We start from the raw sequence: 21,393 nt of genomic DNA, 5'->3' as shown, positions 1-21,393 counted from the left end.
ATGGAGTACCGGCCAAACCTTGTGCTTTATAGTAAAAAAGGAAAAAAAAGTAAAAAAAGTAGGGGGGTAAGGATAGCAACCATTGCTACAATGTCTAAGGGATGAAAGACAATCATGACTAGAGTTGTACATGAGTTGAACCGAGTTGAGCTTGACATAGCTTGGCTCGGTTCATCTAGCAGCCAACCCTAGCTCGAACTCGGCTCGGCTCGGTCCTCAAGCTTGACTAGCTAGCTCAAGCCCATGCGACATTATCTCAAACGCATAGATTGCATCTTCAATCTTTCTACACTTCAAATGCAAATCAACAAGAGCGCTTTGCACAAACAAATCCCCACAAAATTGACTCTTTTCAATATACCTTTGAATTTGTTTGCCACTTCTAATACATAGTAAACCCGTACATGCCCTCAAAACACTCCCATAACTAAACTGATTAGACTTAAAACCTGATCGACACATCACCAAGAAAAGTTCTAAAGCTTCCCTCAAATACCCATTTTGAGAATAGCCTAATATGAGAGTAGTCCAAGAAACAATACTTCATTGAGGCATTACATCAAACACTCGACGAGCAGCATCAAGATCAATGATTTTAGCATAGAAAATGATGAATTTGGTGTTTAGATGCTGATCTGAGACAGAAAGATTTTGCAGAAGATGGTGATGGAGGACTTTACCTTCATTTTTTGCATTTGAATCAATACAGAGCTGCAAAAGGGAAAAATAGAGAGGGGGAGAGAGAGTGGAGGTAAGAGAGGGTTTGGAAGTATAAGTGAGCGAGTCACCAAGCCAATTCGATTCGAGTTGAACCGAGTCGATTTGAGTCAGGGTTCGAGCCGAGTCGAGTTGAGCTCGTTCAAGCTCAAACTCGACTTAAAATATTTTCGAGCTCCAAAAACTAGCTTGACTCGGCCCAAACCCAGTTTCGAGCGAAGTTGAGTCGAGCTTTTCCGAGTCGAGTCGAGCGAGCTAACCGAGCTAACTCAGTTCGTGTCTAGCTCTAGTCATGACCACTGCCAAAAATAGAAGGAGAGAAGTACAACAATTGTTTGTTGCATGACATAAAAGAAATAAATAGAAAAGGGGTGGGTCACTGCCACTTCTATAGTAACAACAACAGCCCCAATCACAATAACATACATCAACTCCCTGCCTTCTCTTTCTCCTTCTCTTCTTCATGCCCGGTGGTAGCTGCCGTTGACCCTGACTACCAATAAATGGAAGTGTCACCACCACCGTTGCTACCAACATCCATGACCACTGGCAGTCGTAGCCACTGCACAACCTCCTACCCTCTCTTTTTCTCCTTCTCCTGTCTTTCTCTTTCTCGTTTCTCCCCTCTCATTTGCCACCACCGCCTGCAATAGCCGAGGTAGTGGCAGCCGCGGTTGCCACCTCTCTCTCTCTCTCTCTCTCTCCTAGGAAGTCACCGCCAGCCATTGTCAACAGCCTTACTGCTTGTAGACTCCCTTGGATGTGTATGACATGTAGCAATGGTTGCCTTGATGAGAAAGATGGGTGGTGGATTTTCTTGAGACCCTAGGGAAGAAGAGGAAAAGAAGAAGAAAGAGGAATGGGCCCAAGTGATGGGTTAGGTGGGCCTACTCATTTGATGGGCCAATTAGTAGATGGCTAAATAGTTAGCTATCTTTTTGACTAAAACTGTAGTGGATTGTGGGGTCCACCTAGTGAAGCGCTTCGACAACAAGCGTTACTATGACAGTGTCGTCCTTGGCCCTTTTAGTCAAGTGGGCCCAAATCTGAGTCAAGGCCCATTAATCGTAATAAAAAGTTATAATGAATTTTTTACACGATTATATCACTTTTTTGTCATGGGCATTTGGACAACTTGTGTGGGCCCCACATTTATGCATATAACAAGGTGGGCTAATATAAAGACCATTGCCTCTTCTTTGGTCAAGTATATGTCATTATTCTGGAGGGCCTTTAATCGGCTATTTGTTGGCCGATTTAAGACTTGACCTGAGAAGTAACAAGGGTTCTATGGTGAGAACTATCCAATGGTGCACCTCATTTTTTTTTTTAATTTTTTATTTTTAAAATAATGGTCTGGATTTCTTGTATTGATGATGATCAATCTAAACATTAAGTGAAAAGAGCATTAAATGATAAAATTTCATATTCTTTATTTGTGTTTATGGATTTTGATATTGTGTTCTCTTCAAGACTTGGCATGCCTCGTTTCAACACTTGAGGTCTTGGTATCGATCCCTAGTGGGGGTGGCTAACATGGAGTGTGTGTACTGACATGGGTGTGTACTAACAAGCTAACCCCCAACAAAACAAACAAAAAAAAAAAAAAAAAGGAAGCTCGAGAAGCGAGGGTAGTATGGAGGTTAGAGTTTATTGGCTGCCCTTTGGGTGATATGGGGGGAAGGAATGGGAGGTGCTTTTGGAATGAGAGCAATGAAGTGGAGCGGGTCACTAGTAGGGCAAGGTTATATGTTGTGAAGTAGGTCTCTTGTATACATGCTTTGAAGGATTGTAATTTTCCTTTCTTTGGGTTGTAGCTTTTGTTTTTGAAATGCCATCTTGGCACTTCTTTTAATAAAATTATTGTTACCTTTCAAAAAAAGGGAATTTTATAAAATATTACCTAATTAATATGGTATTTACATTTTGATACCTTTTTTTAATTAAGTTTTCATTAAGCTACCTCATTAATCCATTTATTGTCAATCAACTAGGTACCTTTGTTAGTTTTCTCTAACTCAATCTGTTTAAAGTATGGTTTTTCCTAAAATGATGAAAATCCCCACGGAGCCCTTAACCTAGACACTCATCGCATATGGTGCCCTATGGGCCCCATTATGATGTATGTGTTTAATCCACGCTGTCCATCCAATTTTACGAATCATTTTAGGATGCGAGCCCAAAAATAAGGCGAATCTAAATCTCAAGTGGACCACACTGCACGAAACAGTTGTGATGAACGCCCATCATTAAAAATTTCCTGTGGGCCACAAGTTTTAGATCAAGCTGGTATTTTCTTTTTCCCTCATCCAGGTCTGTTTGTCCGTATCAACAGGTTAGATGGAAAACAAACATTAAGGTGGGCATTACGATGGGCCCTATGAAGTTTTTAATGGTGGACATTTAATCAACACCGTTTCCTATGGTATGGTCAAGTTGAGATTTGGATCTGCTTAATTTTTGGGCTCATGACCTAAAAGGAGTCGGCGAAATGAATATACAACACATACATCAAGGTATGCTCCACGGTCAGGGCCGCACTGTGTTGGGTGAAGCAGAGGCCAAACCTCTTATGGAAACCTTTAGCTCGCGCCAAAGACGGACGTAGATTGCTTGTGCTTCTGGAACTTCTTGTAGTTAGAAGATGTGTGGGCCTATGGAGATTTTCGTAACAAATCGACTTCGTTCACTAGTTTTACAACATAAAAAAGGACAGGAATATAAAAATCAGGCAGATCCGAAACTCATGTGTGCTACACCACACGAAATAGAGGGGATTAAATGCCCACTAATGGAAACTTTGTGGGGTCGCAGAAGTTTTGTATGAGGATGATATTTGTGCCTACAGTTTATTTGAGTGATCAGTGTTCCTATTATTGGCGAAAAATCGATATTATCGGTGTCGCTAGAGTTGCGACACCAAAACTCACTTTATTTGTTTCTCTTCCTAATATCGGTGATTTTTCAATGATTATATCATTTTATTATTATTATTATTATTATTTTGCGAAAAATACAATTATTGGCGGGAAATCGTTGTAGCTACCTACTCTATGACAGGATAATTGTAGCGAACAACCCCTTTTCGACGATAAAAGGTCTGATATTGGGGGACTACATAAATACCCAATTTTTTTTTGAAAATGGGGGAAAAGGGGGGAACTTTCAAATTTCGGTACATGTAGTTTGTAGAAGAGGATAATTGATTAGAAGTAGTAGTGGGCCAATTGTAGAAGAGGATCGTTGATCGGAAGTAGCAGCGGGCCAATCGATCAATCGTTGCACTAAAGTGCGAAAAAAAATCTCAACTTTCCATTTTTTTTCTTTGAATAGATAAAATATTTCAAATGACATGATAATTTCGGCGAATATTTGTGAAAGATTAGGGATTTGGGAGTGATTTTTGGGGATTCTAGGGTTTTGAGGGTTCCCTTCCGGAACCCTCTTCCATTTTAAGAAATGGCTTCTCGAAGCCTTTTTTAACGAGGAGCGGATTATCGTGGTGTGAGGTGTGCAGACGCGTGTGGACGTCACCATGTTCCGTGGACCCCACCATGATGTATGTGTTATATCCACATGGTCCATCCATTTGACGAGATCATTTTAGGTGATGAGCTCAAAAATGAGGTAGATCCAATGCTCGAGTGGACGACACCAGATAAAGCAGTGGGGACAATGATTCCTACCGTTGAAACCTTTTTAGGGCCCACAATGATGTTTATTTGTCAACCAAGTTGTTCATAAGATTACATAGACATGCATGAAGGTAAAACACAAAAATGATGAGGTTCCAAAACTTCTGTGGACCCTAAGAATTTTTCAACAGTAAACGTTCAATTTACATTGTTTCTTGTGGTGTGGTCCACTTGAGCATTGGATATGCTTCATCTTTGGGATCAAGCCCTAAAATTATCTGGTAAAATGGATGGATGAAGTGGATAAAATACATAAATCACGATGGGCCCCACAGAGTTGACTTAGTACGTGCGTAGTCCACTTCCTATAAAGTAGCCAGCGTGGGTCTTGTTTGGGTCCATGGGTCGGTGGCTCCGTTCTCTGTGGGTCTATCATGATGTGTTATATTTTTTCAATGCCGTCCATTTATTTTGTCAGATAATTTTAGGAGATGAGCCTAAAAATGTGGCAGATCCTCATCTCAGGTGGGCCACACTAAAGGAAACAGTGGTGATTAAGCACCCACCATTAAAAACTTCCTAGGCCATTTTAATGTTTTTTTCTTTTTGCCATTCAACTTCTCGATTAGATCACACAGGCCTAGACGAAAGTAAAAACACGGTTTAGATTGTGTTAGAATTCACCACATGTACCATTTTCAAGTGTTGGGTATCAAGTGTCATACGTAGCAAGATTATCAACTAACTTCCGGTCGTGGATTTCCTGCGAAAGGCTTTAGCAGAAAGTTCTTGCATTCGAATGCTTAGGTGGGGCCCACAGTGATGTTTTTGAGAAATACACCATGACCATCCGTTTTGCAAGATTATTTTAGGACATGATACCAAAATTGAGGTGGATCCAAATCTCAAGTAGGCCACACGAGAGGGAAAATTAAGGAAAGAAATCACTACCGTTGAAACCTTCTTGGGCTCCACCTTGATGTTTAGATGCCATCCAAACCATTTATGATGTTATTCTATTTGATTCAATCGAACACAACTAGAATCAAAGTCCTATTCTATCCAGTTGGAAGATGGAGCAGTTAAATTACAGTTTGGTGTTGAACTTCATTGAATTAGTTCATTCATGAAACACCAATCTCATGATCGCAGGGAATTCATGCATCAACCATGCTCATAGACAATGGTGGATCATGAATTTTATAGATCACGATTGCAAAACGGATAAAAAGATATCAAAAGCTTTCACAACATCTACTGTAATTTCAGTCAAAATAAATCATAGAAAACTTAAAATATTCCTTCATTCAAACTAGAAATCAATGAAAGTTCAACATAAACTTGAATCAAAGTAAAATAAGTATCAAAATAAACTACAAGCTTCACCTCTTAGCTCTATCTAAAAGATTAGCCAACCAAAGAGATGATTAAACTAAAACTCTCAAAGAAAAACACTAAAAACTAAAGAAGAAGAAAGAACTCCTTGGAAGCTGCTACACCTTTGGCTCTACTCCAACCCTAATTCGTGTTTAGAATCACTTGAAAAACCCAAATAAATAGGTTTTGTTTGGCCGACTTTGGAAACCGCCTCAAATTTACGCACTCTGCGCACCTTCGATGCCATCGAATTTGGCACTTCGATGGCATCGAAGGTACAAGTCCGAATTGAATTCGATTTGGAAACTGCATGCCTTTTCACAATGTGTTAGTTGTTGATGTCATCGTCCAACCTTCTGTTAGGACCTCAGCCCTACTGTTCAAACCAGTTGAGCTAAAAGCTTAAGCTATTAGCCAAAAGGCAGAACAATAGTTTTATAGCCAAGTCGGGGGATCGATAAATGTCAGTGTAACGGTTCAGTCACGGTTGGGGTGCTGGCCCATACCAACAATCCCCCTCCCAGCGCCACCACCCACTGCGACTCGAACCCTTGACCTACCAGTCTCTGATACCACTTGTTAGAACCTCGGCCCTACTATTCCAACCAGTTGAGTTAAAAGCTTAAGCTGTTAGCCAAAGGCGGAACAATAGTTTTATAGCCAAGTCGGGGGATCAATGAATGTCGGTGTAACGGTTCATTCACGGTTGGGGTGCTGGCCCATACCAACACCTTCGATGTCATCCAAAAACTCCTCGATGCAATCTGAACTGTCCTTTGCTGAAGGTCCCCCATTAGAGTAGGCCCCATAGAACCGTTGTTGCATGGTCCCCCTAATCCTACAGTTCCATGCAAGACACATGCTGAAGAAGAGGGAATGTGCAACTGGGCTACATGCAAAGAAGAGGGAAGCCCTACAATATAGGCCATTGTGGTGAGCAAGGAAAATCTGAACTATCTTTTGCTGAAGAGCTACATTTTCCAAAAAATGACTTTGAACTCATTGCAAATAGTGAATCTCTTTCCTGTCCTCTCATAACCAAAGCTCCAGAGGCATCCAAAAGCTAATATCAAGGGCAGAATTGTCCAGGGCTGCTGGCATTATATGTAGTATAGATATGGGCATGATTTATATGTGATAGACTATACAATGGTTGCCACCAGGTTTAGGGAAAGGAAAATGTCATATAGCAGAGATTACGTATTGGTCTTCTCAAATAAGAACGATTTATCGAAGGATATTGGTGTGGCTACAATTCAGTCCCTCTGATTCCTGTTATCACTGGAAAATTCCCGCATTTATCTTTCATATATATTTATAAACTTCGCGCTAGGAACGTGGGAAATCTTACACAAGAGACTAATAAATTATCAAAGAGTTGAAAAGAAAAGCATCATACCCAATGTGCCTTTGAGCAAATCACCTGCTCACGCACGGATGGACAGTCTCCATGGTCTATAAAGGAATGATTTAAAGGAGTAGGGCTGGTACAAGTGGGGTTTGTTGATGATTCGACAGATATGGTTGATGTAGGTTCCCTTTTTCTTTTTGCCTAGCACACTGTGTGTGAGATTTGAAATGAATGAACTTCATATTTTGAAGAAGGATTTGTCATTAATCTCATGATATGACTTTTCTCCTTCCTGAAGTTGACCTTTTGTGAATAATTTATCTTTTCACTTTTGCAGGATGTTTATGGGTACCCTATTGAAATACAAGCACTTTTTTTCATGACTCTAAGATGTGCTTTGCTTTTGCTCAAGCAAGATAATGAGGGGAAGGAGTTTGTGGAGCGAATAGTTAAACGCCTCCATGCCTTGAGTTATCACATGCGAAGTTACTTTTGGCTCGACTTTCAGCAACTGAATGATATCTATCGGTATAAAACAGAGGAATACTCGCATACTGCAGTTAACAAGTTCAACGTAATTCCTGATTCTCTTCCGGATTGGGTATTTGATTTCATGCCAACTCGTGGTGGTTACTTTATTGGAAATGTTAGTCCGGCAAAAATGGATTTCCGTTGGTTTTGTTTGGGTAACTGCGTTGCAATTTTATCATCTTTGGCAACCCCTGAGCAAGCTGCAGCAATTATGGATCTTATTGAAACACGTTGGCAAGAATTGGTTGGAGAAATGCCTCTAAAGATTTGTTATCCTGCCATAGAAGGTCATGAGTGGCAGATTGTGACAGGTTGCGACCCAAAAAATACTAGGTGGAGCTACCACAATGGAGGATCATGGCCTGGTGAGAAATCTGCAATGCATTTCTACAAAGACGCGCTAAAGTGGTACCACTACATACTGGGCAAATGCAGGTGCCACATGATGTATTCACACCATCCAACCCATCTATCAGCTGTGTCACATCAGAAAACCTCTATGCCAAAAAAACATTGTCTGATCGAAAACTAAGGTGGGCCACAGAAAGGGAACAAGCTGTGAGGGATGCCCACCTTGAATTTCACAGGGCCTACTTGAATCACAAAACAGCGTTAGTTTTGAGTCTTTTGACCTGACTCCTCATCTTGACTGGATGACGTTAATGTACTTGATTATAATCACAACATGGTGGACCCCCACACTAATCAACGCCAGGCATTCCTTCTCAACATGTTCCTTGTGTTGTGGCCCACGTGAGTTTTGGATCGGGCTGATTTTTGGACCCTTGCGGTTTTCTGAAGTGATGCATCTTATGGATAGGTTGGATGGTGTGAATACATCACTTGGTCCCACATCTTCCCTGTATCACCATAAGCTTACGGTGGTAACAGTACCACTATAGCCCACCCCTTTCCAAATATGCATTCTTGTTAATGAGAATCATATGCATTCTTTCATGAACTTTCTTCACATGAAATTTTGAACTGGAATCATATTTGCAGTAAAAGAATAACACATATTTACATACACACGTACATATTGGCATGTGCATGCTATGGTCCGGGGGAAGAAGTTTAGAGAAGCATATTTAGTATTTTTCATTAGGAACTTTATCTATTGCACGTCACATTTTAGTAGAAAACTTTAATGGTATGGAATATTAAAACTCATCTTTCCTATCTTTGCACTTGTCATTGGGCATTCTGAGTATCAATATGCAGGTTTTTCTTGAAGTTTTTGAGATGATAGATTGTCTTATTCTCCTTTTATTTTTTCTGTGTATAGGAGCTATACGATAGGTGTGGCCTGGATGTTTTGTGGTGCCCATCTGAAATTTTGTACATCTAGTTTCATATCAACAAAGTTTCAGGTGGTGTGCTCCCACCTTTCTGGAAAAAAAATAAAATTGAAGTTCAACCGAAGCAATCAAAAACACTGTGAATGACACTTTTTTCAACTTGAATATACGTATAACAAGACATGGGTGCAATATCTGATGGATGGATTCAAATGTGGGACCTTCTTCCTAGTAGGTGCCTTTGCTCTAGTTGTCTTTGAGTGTAGAACAGTGGCACTTCTTTCTGAGAATATGACAGTTTGATGAACAGTGAACTCAATTCGTAATAGTTCATGCATAAATATCATCTTAATTTTTATTTTCCTGGTAGCAAAGCTGGGCTTGAAACCGAGATCTCATTGTTGAAGCAAAGACTGCTACTATTGAGCTATGGGCTTGAACCTCCATCCATTGCATATAAAACTTCATGCATGGATATCATATCTATGTTTGTTTGTTGTTCTTTCTTTTCTTTTCTCTTTTCGTGTGTGTGTGCGCGCACGCGCGTGTCTGTTTAATGTTCTTGACTCATAGATGGTAAAATTTGGAACAATTTATTGAATTCTGTAATATTTTTGTGCACTTATTTGAATTGTCAAAATCATAAACATAGCCTTTTCTTGTAGCCCAGTTGGGTTTTTGCTAGCCTTTTCTTGAAGCCCAGGTGGGTTTTTGCTCAAAAACTTCTATTAAGCAACATTTCATTGTGTTATTCAGGCACATCTCAATTTTTGGGGAGAGTTATATCCTATTTAGATGCTAAAAAAATAAGAGCCATCTTGAAAACATTTAACAATGACTTTAGAATGCTATTATTGTAGAATTTACTTAAGACAGGGGTGAACTAGTGAGAAAGCACTAACTGCGAAAACAAAGTTGTCCATATTCTTTTCATTGGCCTCCATTGAGATTTATCCTTAGTTGCACAATATGACAAGGAAGCAATAGTGGCCTCAACTGGAAGAGTAAGGTGTTATCGTCCAAATTTTAGTAGGTGTAAACATCTATGAAGTGGAAGCAGGAGTATGAGTGAGTCCAAAGCAGGTAGAGGGTTCTTTCAACTAAGCGTGTCAACAATGACTAAGTAGAGATGCCCATGTGACACTACTAGAGTATCCTTTTTCCAATCTTTTCTTACCCTTCATCTCCATGAGGCTCTTTATGTCACCATCATTGTTTGCTGTGAAAATTTGACGTATATGTTGGATTGGTTTTCAATGACATCCAAGATGTGTTAAGCTGCTGACTAAAGGGCTCTTTTGATGGTGGAAGTTTGTTATCCTAGGGGAGCTAACAAATCCTACTAGTAGCGAATCATAGATCTGTTACTCTTGGAATCAATAGATCCGTTGTTTGGTTGACATCTAGGATATATATCATGGAATTTGTAAATTTCTATGATGGTTGAGAAAATTAAAGTCTCTAAAAGGGCAAGGCAAAGGCCCCAAAAGATGTGGGGGAAGGTAGTAAGAAATTTTTTTTTGATGACCTATGGTTTAGCTAACAATATGGTCCTTGATGGAGTGGAATGGCTTAACAGGATTCATGTAACCGACCCCAATTAGTTGGGATGAGGCTTAGATGATGATGATGATGATGATAACAATGTTTTACGGTTGACAAATTTAAAAAGAAAGGCAAATACTCGAGGTTGAGGTTGAAGCTCCTAGGAAAGTTCTCAGTGAGAAGTTGAAGCTCCTTAAATCTAAGCTGATAACATGCAGAGAAGAATTCATTGAGATTGAGGTTGAGGTTAACAACCTCCTCTCGGCCATTTAGCTCTTGGATTCAAAGGAGGAATCTGGTCCGCTATCATCTGATTATTTCTCTGAGATATTCTTTAATGCCAAATTATGCGAGTAAAATCAAATAGGAATAGATCAAGCGGCGTCAAAGATCCAGGGTCCTATGAGATAAGGACATCCAAGCACCATACCAGAGGAGGGCTGAGCCAGTCTCCTTATGGCTAGACGACCATTAAATGGGGCCCACTTGGCCCAATTCACATTCCCAGCCACATTGAAGACCCCACGTGCATGTTCATGCATCTTTGAAGACCCCACACGGGGAAGATGCACGTGGGCTGCATATAGGAGCTTGATGGACACATCGGACCGTTGGATTGGGTCGACACGATGATTGGACCGTTGGATCATCATCGGACATCTTGATTCTGGACCCCATGGGCCACAAAATAGTTTAGTTTTTTAGAATATTTACATGCTTCATTATTTTGGTGTACCTTATATTTGTGTTGAGATTAGGGAATTAGGAACAACTTTTAATTTATTAAATATCTTTATATTGAAAATCTTATCTAAGAGCGTCTTTTTGTAAAAGGTCTTTTCTAAGACTATAAAAGAGAAAGATGGGTGTGTAAAGCCCTAATGCTATTATTTTGAAAAAAAAATATAATTTTTTTTTTTTTTTGTGTGTTTTCTCTTCTTCATGTGATTTGAAGAATACTCCATGTGATTTGGAGCTTGGGTGTGGTGTGATTCCATTCCCCATTCAATGAAGGTGCAAGGCTTCCATCTATCATCTTCCTTCTCTCTTCATTTCTATCCAAAAGAGGTATTTTTCCAAAAAACTTCATCTATCTTCTTCTCTTCCTATCCAAGACCATCCAAATAATCTTTTTCTTCAACTTTTCATCATCCAACGTCAACTTCAATCGAAATCAACCATTGAGGACCCAAAAATCCTAGCCAACAACCCACACGTGCGAGCCCTTAGGCTAACCGTATGGACAACCGCTCAATCCTTTGATTTCCCCTTTCTTCCCCATCAGAACCCATTAATTCCCCATCCATAACCCTACCCTAAACCCTATATCCCCAATTTTTAAAAACCCTAATTCCAAAATCCCCAATTCCCATGAACCCAAATTTTCTAAATTTCAGATTTTTCCCTTCCTAACCCTAATCATAAAACCTACAAATATGTCCCTTGAGTGTGGAGTGTGCCTATGCTAAATTGGAAGTTCTATCCTTCCATCGGGCCTAATTTTAATTGATTTATGTGATTTCTTAGCATGTGGGCATGTGATCTAAGTTAAATAAGATTTTATTTCCTTTTGTTTAATCTTAATTACTTGGTGAGTTAGCATCTTTTGTTAATTGAATTACTTTATGTAATCTTTCATAATCTCCACGTTGCATGCTAGCAACAAATCATGTGTCTTGCTTTAAATTTTGTATCAGAGACATAGGTTTAGCATAGGATTTTTGTGTTGCATCTAAGTTAGAGTCACATGTAGGGTTAGGAGAGCATTCATTGCATATAAGATCATATTGCTAAATTTTATTTAGAGTATCCTATTGCTGAATTTTCAGTTCGCATTTCCACTCATACAATTGCTGAAATTTCAGCATAGTAATTTCAGCTTGTCACATTGCTGAATTTTCAGCTTGTAATTTTCATATTACACTCTTGCTGAATTTTCAGTTTGGCACCCTTGGATTACCTCCCTACCGAATTTTCAACATAATATTTGAGGATAGTGACTTGCCAAATTTTCTGGTTAGTGTGTCCAGCGTGATATCTAGGTTAGTTTTATCATTGTCATAACATTATCCTAGGACCTAGGGTTTCCTTTTAGAGTTTCCTTGTGTATGCCTACTCACTCAGGACGTGGTTTTGGTCTACATCCCACTATGAATCTAAAATAGATTACTGAGGCCTTTAACGTTATCAACAACCGTCTAACAGTCATTGAAGTGCACAATGGGACCATCGTGACTCAATTGACCATGACCAATGCGCGTGTCGATCAGCTTGAAGCCTCCCTTCAGGCGAACCCCGACACTAGGGAAGATGTCCAATCACAAGTCGGGGATCAAATTGAAGGAGTTGAGATTGTGCCACTTGTAATTATTAACCGCGCCTTAGGCCAAATTGTAGAAAGTGGTGATTGGCGCATGAATTCAATTTTCCACACTTATGCCAAGTGTGGTGGAAAAAATTGCAAGGTGATCAATGATAGTGGTAGTTATATCCATGTGGTCTCTGCTAGCATCGTAGACCGCTTAGGTATGCTAGTTGCTCCTCACCCTCAGCCATATCGAGTCTCGTGGGTTGATGCATCTTCGATTCCGGTTTCTCAGCATTGTCCCATTCCCATCCAGTTTGGTTCATATACTGACACATTGTGGTGTGATGTTTTGACTATGGATATAGGCCACATCATTTTGGGCAAGCCTTTGTTGTATGACAGGATCGCAACATTATTCGGTCTCTCGAATACGTGTTCATTTCTGTATGAAGGCAAAAGGATTGTCATGAAGCCTCTCCCGCCCAAAAGCATCACGGAAAAGGAGAATGTCAAGAAATGTGGTCTTAAAGATGTGACGAAACTCTAGCTTGAGTCTCTTCCTATAGTTAATGCCAAATAGTCTGAAAGAGAGACTAAAACTAATTTGACGTTGTATGCCCACATGGCTAATGAGGTCACACCCAAGGTTATTATGGAGATGCCACCTGAGGTTACACCCGAGGGTGTTGTAGAGTTACCATCTGAGGTGGGTCTGGTATTGGAGAAGTCTAGTATTGTTATTCCAGAGGACCTACCAGATGAGCTTACACCCGTGCAGGACATTCACGCGTTGACTCTGCCAAACCTTCGTCACGATCAAATGAGTCCCGGGGAGGAAGTGGATCTGGAAAGACAAGTATATGAGCTTAGGACCCCTACAGATTGCATACCCATGTCAATGTTCATAAGCCTTTAGAGTTTGCACATGCATTTACACAACATATGCACGACTTGCATGTGGAGATTAGAAAAAGAATCAATATAAGTAATGAAACATACAAAATGATTGCTGACTCACACCATAGGTTTAAAGAGTTTGTTGTGGGTGATGAAGTCATGATTAGAATATGTCAAAAAAGGTTTCCACAGGGAACCATAAAAAAATTACAACCCCGTAGCACTGGGCCATATAAAATCTTGAAAAGACTGGGTTCGAATGCTTACTTGATAGATCCTCCACCTAACATGGGTATCAGTTCCACATTTAATGTGGAAGATCTTGAACCATTTCATGTACATTTTCCTAACCCTCACATGAACTTTGATGATGATGCCCTGACCTGTCCCATTACCCATGGCCGTTACCTGACCCTTCTTCTTAACCTTTACCATCCGTACCATCTATGCCTACGAGAAGAAAGGAGATAGAGGATACCTTAAATGAAGAAGCGGTTTCCACACGACATGGAGGTTACCAGGAGTACCTTGTCAAGTGGAAGGGCAGACGAAAGTCAGGCAATACATGGATCACAGCGGCAGAGCTTTAGTGACTAGACCCGGATCTCCTCGAGCATTACTGCAGCTTTATTTTGCCAGAGGCGAATTCTCCTCAGCCGAGGGGAATTGATGAGGACATTCGAGCGCCATACTAGAGGAGGACTGAGCCAGTCTCTTTATGGCTAGACGACCATTACATGGGGCCCACTTGGCCCAATTCACATTCTTAGCCACATTGAAGACCCCACGTGCATGATTGTGTATCTTTGAAGACCCCACACTAGGAAGATGCATGTGGGCTGCATATAAAAGCGTGATGGACACATTGGACTGTTGGATTGGGTGGACACGATGATCAGACCGTTGGATCATCATCAGTCATCTTGATTACGAACCCCCATGGGCCACAAAATAGTTTAGTTGTTTAGATTGTTTACATGCTTCGTTATTTTCGTATACCTTATATTTGTGTTGAGATTAGGGAGTTAGGAATAACTTTTAATTTATTAAGTACCTTTATATTGAAAATCTTATCTGAGAATGTCTTTTTGTAAAAAGGTCTTTTCTGAGACTATAAAAGAAGAAGATGGGTGTGTGAAGCCCTAATGCCATTATTTTGAAGGAAAAAAAAAAAGCTTTGTGTTTTCTCTTCTTCATGTAATTTGAAGAATACTCCATGTGATTTGGAGCATGGGTGTGGTGTGATTTCATTCCCCATTCAACGGGGGTGCGAGGCTTCCATCTATCATCTTCCTTCTCTCTTCCTTTCTATCCAAAAGAGGTATTTTCCCAGAAAAACTTCATCTCTCTTCTTTTCCTATCCAAGATCATCCAAATCATCTTTTTCTTCAACTTTTCATCATCCAACTTCAACCCCAATCGAAATCAACCATTGAGGATCCAAAAACCCTAGCCAACGACCCACACATGCGAGCCCCTAGGCTAATCGTAAGAACAACTGAACAATCCTTTGATTTTCCCTTTCTTCCTTATCAAAACCCCTTAACTCCCCATCCATAACCCTACCCTAAACCCTATATATCCCCAATTCTCATGAATCCAAATTTTCTAAATTTTAGATTTTTTTCTTCCTAACCCTAATCATAAAACCTACAAATATGTCCCTCGAGTGTGGAACGTGCCTATGCTAAATTGGAAGTTCTATTAATGGGAACATCATGCACACGCCCCCTCTACGCACGTATTCAAGGAGGAGGCGCGCCCCACTTTCAATTTGGATCGACGAGGACATCTTCAGAGGGCCTCATAATTAGGGGGCTGCGTTATGGAGCATTGGAGTGGACCCAATCATCACATAGATTCTGCCATCGAATCTCATGATCGCGGCCCACTACTTTAGATGATTTAGGATTTTGAGTTTTGATTATTTTTGTTATTAGAAACATCATGAATGGCTTTGATTGCTTAGATTAGTCATTTTATTTGCTTTAGCTTTGGTATTAATGCGCACACATGGCGCAAGGGTAATTTTGTCTTTTTTGGGTTTAGGATTTTCTTATAAATAAAGCAATCCCATGTAGGCATTCGGAATAATATTTTATGAATAAAAATTCTTATGTTTCTTCCCCTCTCTTTTTGGGTTGAAGAATTGAATTGGGTGCGAAGCCCTCCCTTTCTCGAAGGGTTAACTACCGTGGTGCGAAGCCACATTTGCTCCAAATCATCTCCATCTTCTTACACACCACATCCATCACCCTCTACACCCCTTCCACCTTCAGATTCACCCATTTTTACATCTAAGATTTCTCCTACAGCAGTGCACAAACATATTTTCAGATTCTAACCCATCTGAGGGGCTAAAACTTCTGCGGAGTACTACGCACAAACCTTGCTTCGGATCGACGTGAAATTTGGTATGGAAGCAGCCCATCCCTAGATGATCCCAGCCTAGAAGGCGGTTTTCGACTTTGTGGGTCCCACATACGTGCGAATGACCTGTCACGCACGTGCGTTCAGGCCTTTCAGTTGTCCAACGTGTGCAGACCATCCCATGTTTTCTTTTCTCCTCTATTTCCTTCCTTTTTTCTTAAAAAAAATAATAATAATATAAAATTTAAAAAAAAAAAAAACAACTAATCCAAATCCCTAACCCTAAAGGGTCCCAAATCTCAATTATCCCCAAATTTCAAACCCTAGATTTTCCCCCAAATTGAAACTTAGCGAATTTCTTGAGTTGGGAACAATCTTTTGCAAGAATGGATGATTCTTACACTCCTTTGGGCTTGTTTGGCTTATAATTTTATTTGATCCAGCCCTAAAGTTGTGTAGGCTTGGACCCCCATAGATTCCCCTTTTTGAGTGTTTGATAGTATGTAAGATGTGGAATTTTGTGACTGTTTAATATTAGTATAATTACAAGCTTAATTTCTTGCACTCCATATTTAATTTCATATCCTGCATCAAATTTGGTATCAGAGAAGGTTGTCATAGGGGAATACGATGCATGATTAGGGGTTAGTTCATGCACCACACCCATTTAGTTAGGGTTGTTTTGAGGTCCATAATTCATGATATAGGCTATTGAAATTTCTATTATCAGAAAGTTAGCAATTCACATGGCAGAATTTTCTGTTGTTCATTTATTTTCACAGCCATATTGCTGGATTTTTGTAGAGTTGCGTAATTTCGTTCATATAGCGTCCTATAGGTTCATCTAATGTCATTAGGGTGCATATAGTGGAGTCTAGGCGCATATAGTTGCATTTTAGGACCCCTTGAGCTGTGTAGTGCATGCCCACACGTACTAGACGCGGCTTTGGTTTCACTCCATCATGAACAGTGAGCAACTTACTGAGTCTCTCAAGAGAATAAGCCAAAAGTTGGACGCCATGGGTGCAAGCATCACAGCATCTTCACAACAGGTTAATAATCGTTTGGACAAACTAGATGCATGCTCCATCAAGTTAAAACCTCCATCCGAGCAAACACCACCATTGGTGTAGATACCCAATCTTAGGCAGGTGGTCAGGAGGATAGACAAAGGAATGGGAGTGGCCAAGGAAATGGTCGTGGGCGCGCACCAGTGCACCCACCCCGCGAAGGGCATCGTGATCATTGTGACCCAGATGCGCAACTCCTCAAGGGAGTTAGTGTAGAGGCCCCTGCGTTTAATGGGCACTTGGACTCTAAAGCTTTTTAGATTGGTTGGCGGATATGGACTACTATTTTGAATGCTACGACATGTCGGATGCTCGCCGAGTCCGATTTACTAAGATGAAGCTTGTAGGCCAAGCAAAGAGGTTTTGGACTACCGTGGAATAAAAGAAAGAAAGGTTGAGGGAACCCCCAATAGTCCATTAGGAAGAAATGAAAGAGAACTACCTCTCTTTCTCTTATCACTTGAGACTGGTTGAAGAGGAGTTGTTTGTTGCGGAGATCCCTAGTGATTAGGAAGAGGGAGCGCAATAGACTGCGACACTTGCAGTTGTTTGTTGCGCCTTTGCACAAGGAAAGAATATTGACGATTGGTGCCGCAACACGATCTTCTATACCTACGCAAAATGTGGTGATAAGAGTTGCAAGATAATCGTAGATAGTGGTAGTTGTGCCAATGTGGCATCAACTGGTACTGTGAGCCGTTTGGGCTTAAAGCTTGAAGCCCATCCTCAACCCTATAGAGTGTCTTAGGTTGATGAGACTTCTATTCCAATCTTGCACCGTTGTCTTGTTCCTATTCAGTTTGGATCATATAAAGACACTCTGGTGTGATGATGTTCCCATGGATGTTGGCCACATCATTTTGGGTAGGCCCTACCTCTATGACAGGGATGTCACCATATTTGGTAGTTCGAATGTGTGTACATTCGGGTTTGAGGGCAAAAAAGTCAAGCTAAATCCTCTCCCACCCAAGAACACAACTGGAAAGGAGTCCACCACAAAGAGTAGTGCGAGCGGTTCGAAGGAAGTAAAGGAATCGAAGTCCAAGTCTAAGCCTCTCCATATTCTAAATGCCAAAGACTTTGAGCAAGAGATTGAGTCGGATTCGATGGTGTATGCCCTTGTGGCTAGGGAGAGTGCACCAAAGGCTGGTGTAGAGTTACCCACTGAAGCCATACTAGTAGTGGATAAGTTTTGTGATATTTTTCTTGATGATCTACCGGATGAGCTTCCCCCCTATGAGGGATATCCAGCACGCAATTGATTTAGTCCCTGGGGCGACTCTACCAAACCTCCCTCATTACAGAATGAACCCAAAAGAGCATGCAGAGTTGAAGAGGCAGATTGATGAGCTCCTAAAAAGGTTTCATTCGAGAGAGTATGAGCCCATGTGCCATGCCCGCCCTTCTTACACCTAAGAAGGATGGCACATGGAGGATGTGTGTTGATAGTTGGGCCATCAACAAAATCACAATCAGGTATCGGTTTCCCATACCGGTCTTGATGACATGTTGGATCTGATGGCCAACGCTACTATCTTCTCGAAAATTAACCTCAAAAGTGGTTACCACCAAATCCATATACGCCCTGGCGACGAGTGGAAGACATCCTTCAAGACGAAGGATGGGCTATACGAGTCGCTAGTCATGCCTTTTGGGCTGATTAATGCCCTGAGTACCTTCATGCGTGTGATGACCCAAGTGTTGAAGCCCTTCATAGGGAAGTTCCTGGTCGTCTACTTTAATGATATCCCGATTTATAGCATGACCAATGAACAACACCTCAACCATTTGAGGCAGGTTTGTGGGATCCTTAGAGCCAAAAAATTGTATGTCAACCTAAAGAAGTGTGCATTTATGTCTACCAGTGTTATCTTCTTAGGATTTATTGTGTCAGTTGAAGGGTGTGTCGGTGGATCCCGAGAAAGTCAAGGCCATTATCAATTGGCCCGAACCCTGCAATATTCACGAGGTGCGCAACTTTCACGGCTTGGCCACCTTCTATAGGTGGTTCATTCGAGGCTTCAGTTCTATTATGGCTCTCATCACGGATTGCATAAAAAAAGGAGAGTTTCAATGGATGAAGGCAACCTTGAAGGCCTTCAACGAGATAAAGGCTAAGATGATCGAGGCTCCAGTCACGCGACTTCCGGATTTTTTGAAAGTTTTTGAGGTCGCATGCGACGCGTCAGGATTTGGTATAGGAGTACTTAGTCAGGAAGGGTGCCTTGTTGCCTTTTTTAGTGAGAAACTGAATGAGGCGAAGCCAGTGTTCGAAGTATTGGTATCGCTACAAGTTTCGGTGGCCAGGGATACGGAAACAATACCGATATCGCCAATAATATCGCTGATAACTGGAAATGCGGGGAAACATGGGGAAAATGATGAAATTTTCAGCAAAACTTCAGGAGATGTTAAAACGTACATATTTGTATATTTAGAAATAAAAAAATTGCAAAAAGAATGCATACATAACAAGTTTCCATTTAATAAGGCCCTAAAAGCATGTGTCGTTGTAAGAAATCAGTCCAACCATCTCATTCGACCTATTTAACCATCTAAACTTCCATCTAAACATCAATCGATATTGCAAAATATCAACAACACATGATATTTCACCAAGCAATCATCAACAATTGTAAAGGAAACGAAAGATTGTGGTCTCAATTTGTGATATCAAAAATATCGAGATATTATCAATATTATCAATAACAAATTGAACACTACAGACAACCATGTGCCCATGAAAAAAAAAATTGAATTTTTTTTCTAATAAACAAAATTTTGATGATATTAATACGTTGGCGATATTATTGAAATATCGTCGACACACGTACGATACAAGCATTACCAAGAATTTACATAGTAAAAATATGGGCGATACATTAGCTATATTGATGCATTGGCAATACAAGTGATACCTAGAATTTACATGGTTGAAAATATTGGCGATTGTATTAGCAATATTGATACGTTGGTGATACTTAGCAATAGATTGCTAATACCTGGAATTTTTGATACTATCAGCATTATTGGTATCGCTACCAGTGTTATCGGTATCGCTAAGCTGGAGATAAAGATAATATCGGAGATATTTCGATAATATCGGAGATAATTCGAACGTTGGGCGTAGCAAAATTACTCCACCTATAACAAAATTCTATGCGGTAGTGCAGTTGTTGCGCCACTGACGTCACTATCTATTGCTGCAAGAATTCATCTTGTTCTTATATTACAAGGCCTTTAGATATCTGAACTCTCGGAAGAAATTAAACCCTAGGCACGCCAAGTGGGTCCAATTCCTTCAAGAGTACACTTATGTGCTTAAGCACAAGGCCAGTGTAGAGAATAAACCTGCCGATGTGTTGAGTCATCGAGTCGCGTTACTCAATTCCATTAGTGTCAAAGTCACGGGGCTCGAGCATGTCAGAGAGGATTATTCTGAGGGCCCCAATTTTGGAGTTGTGTACGCATCATTGTTAAAGAGTCCGTCAGGAGCTAGTAGTGATTATTTGATATTGGACGGATATTTGTTTAGGAGTGACCATTTGTGCATACCTCGCACCTCCCTCCGCGATTTTCTTGTTTGGGAGTTACATTCAGGAGGGGTCACAGGTCATTTTGGTCAAGACAAGACCATTGCCCTAGTGGAGAATAGATTCTATTAGCCAAGCCTCAAGCGAGATGTGACCAAAATTATAGGACAGTGTCGTACTTGTCCACTCGCAAAGCAAAAAAAGCAGAATACGAGGCTATACGCACCTTTGCCAGTTCCATTCGCCCCTTGGCAGGACATCAGTATGGACTTCGTGCTTGAGCTCCCCAAGACCATTCGAAAACACGATTCGATATTTGTTGTCATGGACCATTTTTCTAAAATGGCCCACTTCATCCCTTGTTCGAAGATCTCTGATGCATCCCATGTTGCTAAATTTTTTTGTAGTGAGGTTGTCAAACTTCATGGGTTACCCCAAACCATAGTGTTTGACCGTGACGTGTAGTTCATGAGTTATTTTTGGAAGACACTATGGCATATGATGAGTACTAGGCTCCAATTTTCTTCTGCCTGCCACCCTCAGACTAATGATGGTCAGACTGAGGTGGTCAATAGGAGCCTAGGAAATTTGCTCAGGTGTTTAGTGACGAGAGCACACCAGGACGTGGGACTGCACTACCTATCACTGAGTTCGCATTTAATAGTTCTGTCAATAAATCCACAGGTTCCTTTTGAAGTCTTTACTAGTTATAAACCTAAAAAGCCTATTGATCTTGTCCCTATGTCCTTGTCCCATAGGCC

At 40.7% G+C, this 21,393-nt stretch overlaps 1 protein-coding gene across 2 annotated transcripts in view; it reads left to right on the top strand.

Annotated features, from left to right (window-relative positions):
- LOC131237353 (probable alkaline/neutral invertase F) overlaps positions 1–21,393 on the top strand; it is a 64,405-nt gene that overhangs the window by 31,716 nt on the left and 11,296 nt on the right. Inside the window, exons 4-5 of one of the 2 annotated variants that reach the window (XR_009167193.1) lie at positions 7,418–7,976; positions 8,897–9,140. Coding sequence is in view for 1 of the 2 variants with exons in the window: in XM_058235070.1 (XP_058091053.1) it covers positions 7,418–7,976 (559 nt within the window). In the remaining variant the exon portion in view is untranslated. The remainder of the gene's footprint in view (positions 1–7,417; positions 7,977–8,896; positions 9,141–21,393) is intronic. The other variant, XM_058235070.1, reaches the window with a different exon arrangement.

The sequence above is a fragment of the Magnolia sinica genome, chromosome 2, assembly GCF_029962835.1.
Source record: "Magnolia sinica isolate HGM2019 chromosome 2, MsV1, whole genome shotgun sequence".
Taxonomy (NCBI): domain Eukaryota; kingdom Viridiplantae; phylum Streptophyta; class Magnoliopsida; order Magnoliales; family Magnoliaceae; genus Magnolia; species Magnolia sinica.
This window is presented reverse-complemented; position numbering and strand designations above follow the sequence as displayed.